Here is a 14136-nt window from a genome sequence, read left to right on the forward strand (position 1 = left end):
AGAATACCCGGATGTTTGGCCTGAGCCTTAGGGTGGCTCATGGCACCAGTCATTGTGACAGGAGCATGGGAGGAAACACAAGGTTAGCATGGGTGGTTCAGAGTTTACAGTGCCTGCTGGACATCCAAGGAGACGTGTTATGGAGACCATTGTGGATACACACTGCTTGGCATGTTGCTGACACTAAATAAATATTTGTTAAGTGAATGATTGTGCTGGTTGAGTTCAGGAGAGAGCTTTGGACTGAAGACAGCAATTTGGGAAACACGAAACCCAATCAAAAAATGTTTCAAAGATAGTCTACATGAGTGTACGCACAGTTACCAGAAGATTCTAATCACCCCATCTTCCATTGCCTTCCACTTCCCACATTTCTGGGATAAGAGAACACTAGTGTGACACAGAATAAATAAACGAGAGGGAGGACAAATCTGTTCACAGCACCTAACTCAAAAACAATGGGAAGAGAAGATTATAGATTAAAAGTCATTTAAAATATTTATCAATTCATTAAAAATAGCAACTATAAAACTGGGCACCATGGGATGCACCTGTAGTCCCAGCTACACGGGAGGCTGAGGCAGGAGGATCATTTGAGCACCGGAGTTTGAGGGTGCAGTGAGCTATGATCTCGCCACTGCACTCTGGCCTGGGTGACAGATCAAGACCTTTCAAAGACCCTGTCTCAAAAAAAAAAAAAAAAAAAAAAAAAGGCAATCGTAAACTCATTATAAGTTCACAAAACAGATTTCGTGAAAAAATGTATTTCTAAAAAATAGCAAGAATAGTATTGTTTTTACAGTTTTGCACATCTATCTTTAATGGCTGGCATAATAGAAGACAACAGGATTCTCCTGTCTGCTTCTGCATTCTATCTGTGGCCATATGTTGTTTTGATTGCAGAATATGGAGAAAATCTGGCCTCACACAGATGTGTATTTGGAAAAAAAGGAATATTTTAATAGCCTTTTAAGATAATTGTGGATATTCTTTGATTCTATACCAAAACTTGACAAATGTTAATTTCTTAACGTTTAGGTGCAATGTAGAATCTGAAGCCATATCAAGAAATTTTTATACTCTTACGTTAAAATCCATTGGTCACTTTTGCACTTTGAATAGATACTTTTTATCCATGCATGGTTTTTAGCAGCATGTACTGGTCATTTGGAAAGTAATGGTCTCACTGAGGTATGCAGATATTCAAAGTGTTGACACATTTTATTATGTACTATCCAAAATCACATCATTAAGCTATCACCACTAATACCATTAACAGTCTTTGAGTGTAGAAAACTATTAAGCTCATGGAGGTAGCTGGAAGTTTTTTTGAAATTCTAGTTTTTGCTTTGAAAGCTCAAAACTTACTCATTTTGGGGATAAAAATCTACCAAATACCTAACTCTGAATAAGTTTAACTGACAATTTGTATGTCAGTCATTTGTTCTAAGTAAGAATTGTGTTTTAGGCCAGGCACGGTGGCTCACGCCCTGTAATCCTGGGACTTTGGGAGGCCAAGGCAGGCAGATCACCCGAGGTTAGGAGTTTGAAATCAGCCTGGCCAACATAGTGAAACCCCTGTCTCTACTAAAAATACAAAAATTAGCTGGGTGTGGTGGTGCACACCTGTAATCCCAGCTGCTCGGTAGGCTGAGGCAGGAGAATTGCTGGAACCCGGGAGGCAGAGATTGCAGTGAGCCGAGATCATACCACTGCACTCCAGCCTGGGAAACAGAGTGAGACTCTGTCTCAAAAAATAAATAAATAAATAAATAAATAAATAAATAAATAAATAAATAAAAATTGTGTTTCACACAACAGGTGAAAGAACATGACTACTGGTAGAGTTTGGTCCTAAGGTGCTGGCAGCTTTACCCACCGTGCCAGTGTCCTTCTGACCTGCTCCCCAAGGTTATGCTCAGTAAATCTGCCAGAAAGAACGTTCATCTTGAGTATCTAAGAGAGCTAGACCAAAGAGCAGGCAGATCGTGGTGGAGAAGACTCCCTAGGCAGAAGAGAAAGACTTGGGTTAGATTCTAACCACTTAGGTATTGGTCGTTTAACTGTTTAACTCAGATGTCACATTTATGTATAATTTGTACCCTGTGATTTCTCACACTGTAGTAGTCTTGTCTGTTAACAAAAAGCTACCATTTTTTGGACACCTAGATGTCCCAGGCATAGTGCTAAGCAACTTACAGGTAGTATAAGTTAAAGTTTATCACTTTGTAGTATAAGTACTGTAGTAGTATAAGTACTATAAGTAGTATAATTTTATCACTTAAATCTCAGCCGTCTCTGAAATTATCTCCAGTTTACACACAGGAAAATGAAGGCTTTGAAGGTAAATTATTTGTGCAAGATCATAATAAATCCAGTGAATTATGGAACCAACTAGGAAGCACCAGGTGCTGGAGCAAGACTTGCCAACTTGGGTTGTTTACGAGCAGCCTGGTCCAGGCCTGGAGCAGTGGCTCACACCTCTAATCCCGGCACTTTGGGAGGCTAAAATGGAAGGATTGTTAGATCCCAGGAGTTCGACACCAGCCTGGGCAACCCAGTGAGACCCCCGTCTCTAAAAACAAACAAAAGTAAACCAAAAGAAAAGACAAAAATAAGAGCAGCCTGATTCAGAACCCATGATGTAGAGGGTGTGATCACAGACAACCAGGAAAGTCTGACTCTTGGGAAAGACCAACTTGGGGTAACTGGGTGTCTTGGCAAATGGATCATGGTGACCAAAAATCCAAGATCTGGAAGTAACCAGGTGTCTAAGCAGGTAGAAAGGCCAGTGATTTCAGCAAGCTTGTCAGCAGGTAAACAGTTCTCAGTTCTGGGCAAAAGTTCAAAATCACATTTCAATTCTTGAGATACCAGGCAAGCAGAGGTCACCATTTCCCCATTTCCCATTCATAGAAGGTCAAGGGAATTAGACAGTTTACCAAAAGGGAAATTAATTATTCGAAATGAGAAATGTGGTGCAAACTGGGCTTAGCTTGGCATAAGCCCCATTGTTGGAACTAGGGTGCTATGTCAGGACAAGGGTAGCAATATGTGGACTCAAGTGAGTTGCAGAGTGTTGCATTAGAGCTCTTTAGATACTACTGTTTAATTTAGACTACGGGGTGAATGATGTCACCTAGAACTATGTAGTGTGCAGTCTACACAACCATATGCGGCAGGGCTGTGTCAGAGATAGGATTAATTCTTGGGAAAGGAGGGCTGCAGAGGTGGAGAATAGAATGAAGGAGGAGTTGCCTAAAAATTTTGAATAGCAGCAATGGCAGTAACCAGAGGTAGATATGGAAGCCTTTATGGCCTCTAGAATTCATTGCTTCAAACCATTGTATCTATTATAGTGCTGGGTTTATGTTAGATGGTCAATAGAATCTCACTGAACTGCAATAAAACTACAGGCTGCAACGACTCATTTTAATATCCTCTGTCCCACTCATCTCAAAAACTGCCCTCAAGGACAGAAACCCTACTTTTTCTTTTGAACCAAGCTCCAGAAACAGGTGCACACACATAAGCACACCAGGAAGAGATGAAGCTATGACCTTGGCGCTTCCTTTTTTGTTTTACTGAGTTTAAAGCATGTTTTTAGTCTCATGGTAATTCATCATGGGTGTGTAGACTTCAGCTATGGTTTTTTTTTTTTTTTTAAACCTCTGGTTCATGAAACTACTTTGTGATGTGGTTTTAAGATTTTGATAAAAGCTACGCACAGGCTTTCCATAAAAATAGATATGTACATAACCATAATTTTTGCATATAATTTTGAAGTTTCGTTGAGTTTTTGTTTCTCATGAATCCCAGTTCTTGAAACTACTAGGAGAGATTTATAGGCCAGGCCTGGCGGCTCATGCCTATAATCCCAGCACTTTGGGAGGCTGAGGCAGGAGGATGGCTTGAGGCCAGGATACGCTGCTCCAAAAAAAATTAAAAAATAAAAAAAAGGTTGTAATTATCTCAATAAAATAATATTGTTTCTTCTCATATGGAATTAATTGCAATATCTGATTTTCTTTTTGAGCAGTATTTTAAAATAACATTTACTAGGGGGTAGCGTTTATCTTCATGGCTGAGTTACTATGTAGGTTATCTGACCAAAAAATGTTCTTAAGAAGGAATTAGAGAATTAGGGAAGAAATATAACTAGTAAACAATTTCCATCTTCACTAATTACTAAATGTTTTAAGAAAGAGATTTAATTATTTTACCTATCCTATTAGCAAAGATTTTAAAAATTATAATATTTAATTCTAGCAAGGGGGCATGTAACAAAAATATTGGCAAATGAAATATATATTATTGGCCAGAAATCCCTCTGGCCAGATATAACAAGAGATTTAAAAGGGTGTGAATTCTTTAATTTAGTAATTGCCTCGGGAGCTGAGGATTCCTAAATATTCCTAAATATGGAAAAAGCTTTATCCCCAAAGATGTGAGTAGCAGCATTATTTATATAAGAGGAGAATAGGGAATATTCAAAATATATTTTAGAGCAGGGATCCCCAACCCCTGGGCTGTGGGCCGGTACTGATCCATGGCCTATTAGGAACCCGACCGCACAGCAGGAGGTGAGCAGTAGGAGAGCAAACATTATCGCCTGAGTTCCGCCTCCTGTCGGATCAGCAGCGGCATTAAATTCTCATAGGACTGTGAACCCTCTTGTGAATTGTGCATGTGAGGGATCTAGGTTGTGCGCTTCCTATGAGAATATAATGCCTGATGATCTGAGGTGGAACAGTTTCATCCTGAAACCACCCGTCATCCCCCTCCCCATTCATGGAAAATTGTCTTTCACAAAACCGATCCCTATGCTGAAAAGGTTGAGGACCACTGTTTTAGAGGACTAGGTGAGTGAACCACAGTATATCTACTTGGATCCCCTGAAGATGTTTACAAAGACACCTGATAACATGGAAAAATCCTTCTATTATTAACTGAAAAAAAAAAATCAAGATATAATGTATCTTTGTATTTTGGAAAACAAAGAAAAATGAATAGCAAAAAGACTGGATTTGCTCTCAGTTGTTATTTTAGAATTTTGTGAGGTTTTAAAGCAATTTTAATTTTTTTCTTATTTCCTTTTTTTTTTTTTGGCAAAGTTTAGGGAGAAGAGGTCTTGCTCTGTTGCCCATGCTGGTCTCGAACTCCTGGACTTAAGCCATCTTCCCACATTCTAAACGTTAGCCTTCTAAAGTTGTGGGATTACAGGCTTGAACCACAGCATCCAGCCGACTTCAATTTTTTATTTTTGTACATTTATTTTCTATGTTATCTTTAATGAGTCCTTATTACTTGCAAAAAGGAAAACAGGGAAAAAATAACAAATTGTGTTAGGTAGTCATCCAAGAATAATAGTTGGTATTTTGATTCTTGCACTTGAGGGCCCATCTAAATCAAGATATTCCTAGTTTTCTGTGATTCTGTGATTTCTTGCTAAGCAGAGGCTGGGTGAAGACACCTGGGCTTGCTGTGCGACAGTTCCTGGAGAAGGAGTTTGTGGGGAGGCAGTACTTCAAAGTGCAGTCAGGCAGGTGGCCTGTGGCCTGTGGGGGCAGCATTTGACATGGTGGGGAGCATTTCACTAGACTGCTGGAAAGATCGTGCAGATAGCTTAACACTCCTGGAAACTGATTATCAGATTGTCATCCTGGGGATGTTCCTGACTGTTTAATGAAAATGTCAGATCTCCTATGTGACACAGGAGACTGTTTCTCCCTCAGTTCATATGCCTCCTACCAAATCATCTTTTGTTTCCCTAGGAGGAAAATCTCTAATAAATGCTTTTCTCCTAATGGACGATCACGTCCATCTCATTCAAATTCAAAATAACCTTTTTTTCACCTCCAAATACATGATTTGATCTTGATGATTTGATCTTTGAGGTAGGAATTATCTGCAGTTTGAGGATGAGGAAACCGAGAAAAGATCTTATGGAGAGGGCAATGCGCTTGTCTGTAAATGGTGGTTTTTAAGGCTTCATTTGTTTCTCTCATATCATACAATAACAATGAAAACAACAATAATATCTGCTACTTACAGAGCCCATTCTATGCGTCCGGCCCTATTTCAACAGCTTTTCCTAATTGAGGTCATTTAATTCCCTCAATAATTAAGCTTGTGGAACAGGCCAGCCCTGATATTTGTAATGAACCTTCTGGAAGCTTCTTGGAGTCCTTATCCTGGTGATCTTTTTGGACCAAGGATGGGTTTGTCTTTTTCTTGGGAAACCACCAGATTGTCAAGTAACTGGAAAAAGTCAAGCGGGGAGGGAGTGCTAGTAAGTTTGCAGGTAGAGCACACGTTAGAGAGATGTTCGCTTTGGGCACTTGTCACTATACCCTTTTTGCCCTCATGTCACTATGCCCTTTTTGCCCTTGTGCACCAGGACATGAACGGTTTCCCTTGTAGGTGTCTCCTGCACACATCTAACAAAGGAGGGTTTGTTTTGGGATGACAGGACGGGATAGGGATGCAGGTTTGAGAATTTTTGTTTTACTGGTCATGTCTTTTCCTGATAGAATGCAAAGAGAAGGAGTCACTTTGGGGATGGGGAGGATGAAGGGGGATGTGGAGACCTTTGGGGGCTATTGTGTGGTGGTAGCACAGACATCTGCACGTGCACACCAATGCACGAGTGTGTATTTTGGTGGGACTGTTAGGGGATGATGCTGGAGACAGAGGAAGGCTAACAGGCATATTTCTGGAGATTCCACCTGGTCGCATCTCTGTGTCTGGCACCTGATGCAGCGCGTAACACGGGGTGGGGTCCTCAGCCAGCGTTTGCTCTGTTCACTTGAACTCAACCCCTATAAAGCTGGAGGGCACGGACAGGCTCCACCTGCAGTAGCGAGGCCGTTGGAGTTTCCTCCCTTTTTTCATAGAGCCGCTGCTGCCCCCTTCTGGGGTTTACAGGTTGTTTCTGGGAGGAAATACTTAAGATTAACGGCTTCATCCTTCACATATTGTAAAGCTTGGTGCTCCAAGTCCCACGATTCTTTAAAAATTTTTTAAAGTTTTATTCACAATAGCAAAGTCACAACTCTTTTTTTTGTATAAATTTAAGGGGTACAAGTGCGGTTTTGTTACGTGAGTATATTGCCTATTGGTGAAGTCTGGACTTTCGCTGTAACCATCACCTGAGTATTGTGCATTATACCCATCAAGTAATTTCTCATCCCTCACCCACCTCCCACCCTCCCACCCTCCCATGTCTGCAGTGACAATTACTTCACACTCTATGTCCATGTGTTCACATTATTTAGCTCCCAGTTATAAGTGAGAATAGGTGGCATTTGACTTTCTGTGTCTGAGTTGTTTCACTTAAGATAATAGTTTCATCCATATTTCTGCAAAAGACATGATTTCATTCATTTTTATAGATAAGTAGTATTCCATTATACATATGTACACCACATTTTCTTTATCCAGTCCTCTGTTGATGGACACTTAGGTTGGGTCCATGACCTTGCTATTGTGAATAGTGCTGCAATAAACATACGGGTGCAGGTATCTTTTTGATATAATGATTTTCTTAAAAAAAAATTAAAGTTTTATTTTAGGCTTGGGGGCACGTGTGAAGATATAATGATTTCTTTTCCTTTGGAGAGACACCCACTAGTGGGATTGCTGAACTGAATGGTAGTTCTATTTTTAGTTCTTTGAGAAATCTCTCTACTCCTTTCCATAAAGGTTGCACTAATTTACATGCCTATCAGCAGTGTATAAGCGGTCCTTTTCCCCACATCCTTGCCAGAATCTATTTTTTGTCTTAATAATAGCTATTCTGACTGGTATGAGATGATATCTCATCATGATTTTAATTTGCATTTCTCCAATGATTAGGGATATTGAACATTTTTTCAGATGCTTTTTGGCCACTTGTATGTCTTGTTTTGAAAACTATTCATGTCCTTTGCTCACTTTTTTTTTTTTTTTTTTTTTTTTTGAGACGGAGTCTTGCTCTGTCGCCCAGACTGGAATGCAGTGGCGTGATCTCAGCTCACTGCAACCTCCGTCTCCCGCATTCAAGCAATTCTCCTGCCTCAGCCTCCTGAATAGCTGGGCCTATAGGCGCACGCCACCACTCCCGGCTAATTTTTTGTCATTTATTAGGGACGGAGTTTCACCGTGTTGCCCAGGCTGATTGCGAACTCCTGAGCTCAGGTAGTTTGCCCTCCTCGGCCTCCCAAGTGCTGGGATTACAGGCATGAGCCACCGCGCTTGGCCTCCACTTCTTAATGGGATGATTTAGGGTTTTGTTGTTGTTGAGTTGTTTGAGTTCCTTGTAAATTTCAAAACAGACCCAGTAGCTTATATTCTGCGAAAAGCCCCATTTCTGAAGGCAATACATATCTTGGAGGATTTACAGTAGGATTTGGCTTTAATAGGGCTGGAATTGAAAGTGGGATTATTCTGTTCCGATAGTTACAGTAGAAAGGCAGCTATGTTGAGAGTGAGGAGAACTCGACTCTCTATCAGCCATAAACCTTGGGCTTTGGCTTTCTGGGCCTTATTTTCCTTTTTTGTAAAACTAGGAGGCTAGACTGGATCATTTGTTTTCCGGAGGGAGTGACGGACTTTAGCAGGGGAATGGGGTCTTAAACTTTCCCCTTCCCCACAGCCTGTACCCCATTTCAGAGCAGCTCCACTTTGAGCGGTTTTATTTATTGGGTGTCAAATAAGATAATACAGGGAAAACATGTCCTTAAAAGTGTGAAAGCTACTGGACTAGATGATTTCTGAGATGCTTTCCACCCCTAATGGTGTAATTTTATAAACTTAATATTGAGTCAGAGACTTGGAAGCTGAAATCACAGTGCCTAAAATTTCTTGGTAAGAGCCTTGGATGTTTTGCAGGCGGACAGTCCAGAAGACATGCACAGCTGGATTAAGGAGATTGGGGCAGCTGTCCAGGCCCTCAAGTGCCACCCCAGAGTAAGTCAGTTCCTTTCTGTTGCACAGTGTCAACTCAGAGATGAACTCCCCTCGGGCAGGCATGTTTTATTTGGTGATGTAGGCAAGCATCCCTGTCCTGAGATGCAGCTGAAGCCTCAGGCTCTCTTGCTTGTTTTTCTCATTTTACTAATTTGGGTACACATTTTTATTTTTCTCTTTTTGGTTGTGGGAGGAGATGAGGTAGGGTTGGATAGAGAAATGGATTTTTTTTTTTTTTTTTTTTTTTGAGACGGAGTCTCACTCTGTCGCCCAGACTGGAGTGCAGCGGCATGATCTCAGCTTACTGCAACCTCTGCCTCCTGGGTTCAAGCAATTCTCCTGCCTCAGCCTCCCAAGTAGCTGGGATTACAGGTGCATGCCACCACGCCTGGCTAATTTTTTTGTGTTTTTAGTAGAAATGGGGTTTCACCATGTTGGCCAGGCTGGTCTCAAACTCCTGACCTCAGGTGATCCGTCCGCCTCAGGCTCCCAAAGTGCTGGGATTTCAGGCATGAGCCACCGCGCCCGGCCGAGAAATAGAGTTTCTGATATGTCCTGCAAGTCTCACTGCCAGGCTGACCTTGACATATCTGGAGTGAATCCCGTTGACCGTTTTTCATTTTTGTAGGCAAGCGTCCCTGGACCTACGAGGTGGTGATCCTGGTTGGGTACTCTTCCTGGGACTCTGTGATAAACATTGTCTGAAAAGCCCTGACTTTGTTGTGTCTTTTTCTTCCTTTTAATTTTATAGGAAACATCCTTTTCTAGATCCATTTCTTTGACCCGACCTGGAATTTCCAGCCTTTCAAGTGGGCCCAACTCTATCCTGTGCAGGGGGCGGCCACCATTGGAGGAAAAGAAAGCCCTCTGCAAAGCCCCCTCTGTAGCCTCCTCCTGGCAGCCCTGGACACCTGTCCCCCAGACTGGGGAGAAGCTGCTTCCAGCTGGGGAGGCTTCAGAGGACTCTTTGTTCACGCCTCGTCCTGGGGAGGGCAGCACTGCTGGGGTGCTGCCCAGCTCCAGGATAAGGCACAGATCGGAGCCCCAGCACCCCAAAGAGAAGCCATTTATGTTCAACCTTGATGATGAAAACATACGGACCTCTGATGTGTGATGGAGCACAGTGCCGTGGGAGGGAGGGAGGGAAGACTTGAGAGAAGGAGACTGTGACTCAGTTTCTCTACCTTATTGGAGGGTAGTCAGAGGCCTTTATGTCACTCATATTCCTGTGGATGTTCTTTGGGAGGGAGGGGCCCATCCAGCTGGCTGTGTGTGTGTGTGTGTATGTGTGTGTGTGTGTGTGTGCGTGATATCAGTGCAGTGTATTTAATTTGGGAAGTCACTAGGTTAGACCTGTAGGCATACTCCGTGGAGAGGAAGCTACCTATTCTATTCTAACTATTCCGAGGTCTTCCTGGAGAGGGATTATTTTAGCAGTTCCTCTCCAGAGGGGGCTGGAAGTCCAGTTTCACCACTGACCAAGTTTTATTTCCTTGTCCTTGTTTTAGTTTTTTCATTTGGTTTTCAGTCCAGGTGCCTCACAGCTCTTTTGGAATGGGCCGGCGTTAGTCTAATCTTAAGCGCTGTGTGTTTTGTACCCTTGCAAACTTGCTTTCTCTTTCTTCTTGCTGTTGCCCTTTGAATGAAGCCTTGTGTGCTTGCATGATCAGACCCTGTAATAGGATGAGTTTCCATGTACTTAACATGAAGAGATACAAAAAGAATCTAGAGAGAGAGAGAGAGATTTTTAATGAAAGAAGCTTGGCATAGAAACATTGATTTAGAGGTTATGAGTTGCTGGCCAGAGATTCCTCAGATAAAAGAGCCTAGAAAATTGATTGTTGGGTGGGCGTGGTGGGTCACGCCTGTAATCCCAGCACTTTTGGGAGGCTGAGGTAGGTGGATCACCTGAGGTCAGGAGTTCGAGATCAGCCTGGTCAACATACTGAAACCTTGCCTCTACTAAAAAATATGCAGAATTAGCCAGGCATGGTGGTGCAGGCCTATAATCCCACCTATTCAGGAGGCTGAGGCAGGAGATTCACTTGAACCTGGGAGGTGGAGGTTGCAGTATTACGCCATTGCACTCCAGCCTCGGCAACAAGAGTGAAACTCCATCTCAAATAATAAAAGAAAATTGAGTGTCCCACCCAAATTTTAGGGCGTACCTCCTTCCATTTGACAAAAAGATACTATTTCCAGTGTCCCTGGGAGAATTCTTCCATCCAATTTATATGGTGAATTGCTGCCAGCATTCAAAAGAAGAGAGAACTTAGCTTATTTCTGTCGGTAACTTTTATAAGCTAGATCAGTCAATTGTATTTTTAAGTTAAAAATTAGTGACTAGAGGAAGAGACTAAGAGAACTATTTTTACCTGAGTAAGTGCTCTCCTCTTCGTGTGTCCAAATCTAATGCAGAGGTGAAAACACTTGATGAGAAAATCCTTAGTGGCTTGAGGGGAATCATGTTTCTTTCAGGACATGTTGTTTCCCTGAAGTCTGTGTCACACTGAGAACTTTTTCTGACTGCACTGCTTTGGAGCTATTCATTTAAACTGAGTTTGGCCTAGTTGTCCTGGTATAAAACAGGAAATCCACACTGTTCCCTCTTTCTCTCCCTTCCATCCCTTCCTCTGCCTTTCCTGTACACGCTGGTGTGCTTTTGCCCTCAGAAATTCTTGGTTTGGGAGTTATTTATGAGTGATTACGACATACTTGGAGCAGCATGATTTCAAGAAGCCATTCCAAATTCTTATAGCTCCTTAGCTCTGGTTTTACTCTCATATGTTCCCAAAGAAAATTCTTTGGCTATTCAAAGAAAGCACAAAATATGTGATGTGGATCTAATGAAAATGGGAACTTGTGAGATCTCCTTAAATATCCCCTGACTCACGGAAAAGATGTCCTCTTTTGGTGTTTACATTGTGAAAATCTACCCATTTATCTCTGTCTTTCTTTTCTTTTAAATAAATTATCTGATAGATTACTATTGCTACATTAATTGGCCATTATAATAAGCTGATTTCTTATTCAGCAAGATCTCTCGAGAATGTGTTACATTAAACATATTTAGAATCCATATGGTATTATCCTGATAAAGGGAAACGAGGACACTAAGATTGTCAAATGGAAATCTTCTTGTCAATTGGCAGACACTTGGGAATTCCACATTAGGGCATTGCTTGTTTTTAATTTTTAAAAGACAGGGTCTCACTCTCTTACCCAGGCTAGAGTGCAGTGGTGTGATCATAGTTCATCATAACTTTGAACCCCTGGGCTTAAGCAATCCTCCTGTGTTAGCTTCCCAAGTAGCTAGGACTACAGGGTTGTGCTACCACGCCTGGCTAATTTTTAATTTTTTTATATGTACAGGGCCTGGCTATGTTGCCCAGGCTGGTCTCAAACTCCTGGGCTCAAGTGATCCTCCTGCCTCGGCCTCCTAAAGTGCTGGGATTACAGGTGTGAGCCACTGCACCTGGCCAGAACATTGTTAATGTAGTTCAATATGAGATAAATTATTATCTTCAGTGAAACAAGCTCTGAAACCATTCTCATTCCTAAATTGTATTTCAAACTTCCTATTTTGTTGATATTTCTTAACTTCTGGCCAATTTTAAACCATAATATTTTAATGTGAACCAAAGATGGTATGTATTTGACCAAAGCAGTTAGTTTTAAATGTATAAAATTGAACCAAATGGAAAAAATAGGGTGGGGATGCAGTATAGATTGGTGACTAAGTGCATAGGCTCTGGAGTAAATCTGAGTTTTTTGTTAAAGGAACTAAAAAATGTACTGCATTTTCTTTGTGGAATAAAAGCCTTGCCTGAGTTGTGCTGTTTTCATAAGGCTTTTGAAGTGGTCTTGACCTACTGTGTGTAACAGTATTTCAGGTGGTCTTCCCTATGGCAGAATAATGCCATCCATTATTCTTTAATTTTTATTTTTAGAAACAGTGTTTCACTCTGTCATCCAGGCTGGAGTGCAGTGGCCTGATCATGGCTCACTGCAGCCTGGACCTCCTGGGCTCAAGTGATCCTCCTGCCTCACAGCCTCCCAAAGAACTCAGATTATAGGTGTGAGCCACCACACCTGGCCACCATCCATTACTTTTGAAAGCTTCAAAAGACTTGCTTACTCAATATCAGCTGATGGTTGATAAAAATAATTTGGCCTTTAGTGTTAAGTGAGACATCATAAAGTTATTGAGCCATGCATTATGGAGATTGGTGTCAGGTCAGAATACTGGAGTTATACATCTATTTCTGAGTTGAATACTCAGCTCCCACGAGAAAGAAAGTAGTTTTAAGGTCCAGCTTCTTAGTCTACTTGAAGCAAAAGTTTTTTTCTTTTCTATTTCTGAGTATAAATATACTCTTATATGGGCTAAAAGGACCCCATGAATAAATAGCAGGTTCAGTAGTTGAGGGGTAGAATTTAGTAGGTTTGTTTTCAGCGTAAATCAGATAACATATGTGGAGGTCACAGCATTTTGGAAATTGAGTGTCCCCAAGTGAGCTTTGTTTATAAACTTTAGACATGTTGGAAGTGGACAGGTTTGTTAAATCTTGTCTGCCAGCATCGTTTTCTTCCTTTGTTCCTTTTCCCTCTCTGTGTTATTGCCTGCGGCAGCCAGTCCTTTATACTAGATAGAGTTCAGATAAAGCAATGTTTGGCAAAAACATACTGTTTGACCTCCTCCCCCTCTGCTTATGAAGGGGTAGCATGATTCTGTGTTTTAAAGCAGTGATGTTTCAGCTGTGAAATGCACTGGCAGTAAGCACTAGGCTGAGTGCATGGAAACTGTTACGCTTCTCATTTTATGTGATCTCCTAATTGGTATGTAGCAAAACTTTTCTAAAACTGTTTTGTGGCTTGTTTTGTAATAAAACCATGTGAAATACTGAAATATGGCCATGTGTTTTTCTAGTACCTTCTGACCACGGGTGGGTGAGCTTTCTTTTTTTTTTTTTGAGACAGAGTCTTGCTCTGTCGCCCAAGCTGGAGTGCAGTGGCACGATCCTGGCTCACTGCAAGCTCCGCCTCCTGGGTTCACGCCATTCTCCTGCCCCAGCCTCCCGAGTAGCTGGGACTACAGGCGCCCGCCACTGCGCCCGGCTCATTTTTTGTATTTTTAGTAGAGACGGGGTTTCACCGTGGTCTCGATCTCCTGACCTTGTGATCCGC

The 14136-nt window shown here is 41.7% G+C and overlaps 1 protein-coding gene across 17 annotated transcripts in view; it reads left to right on the forward strand.

The window, feature by feature from the left end:
• PLEKHA2 (pleckstrin homology domain containing A2) overlaps window positions 1–13858 on the forward strand; it is a 92155-nt gene extending 78297 nt beyond the window's left edge. For all 17 annotated transcript variants that reach the window (XM_077943517.1, XM_077943515.1, XM_077943514.1 and 14 more), the window contains 2 exons: window positions 8872–8949; window positions 9701–13858. In XM_077943517.1, the coding sequence (XP_077799643.1) occupies window positions 8872–8949; window positions 9701–10063 (441 nt within the window). In that variant the 3' untranslated portion in view covers window positions 10064–13858. The remainder of the gene's footprint in view (window positions 1–8871; window positions 8950–9700) is intronic.
• The last annotated feature ends 278 nt before the right edge of the window (window positions 13859–14136 follow it).

This window comes from Macaca mulatta, chromosome 8 (assembly GCF_049350105.2).
Source record: "Macaca mulatta isolate MMU2019108-1 chromosome 8, T2T-MMU8v2.0, whole genome shotgun sequence".
In the NCBI taxonomy this organism is placed as follows: domain Eukaryota; kingdom Metazoa; phylum Chordata; class Mammalia; order Primates; family Cercopithecidae; genus Macaca; species Macaca mulatta.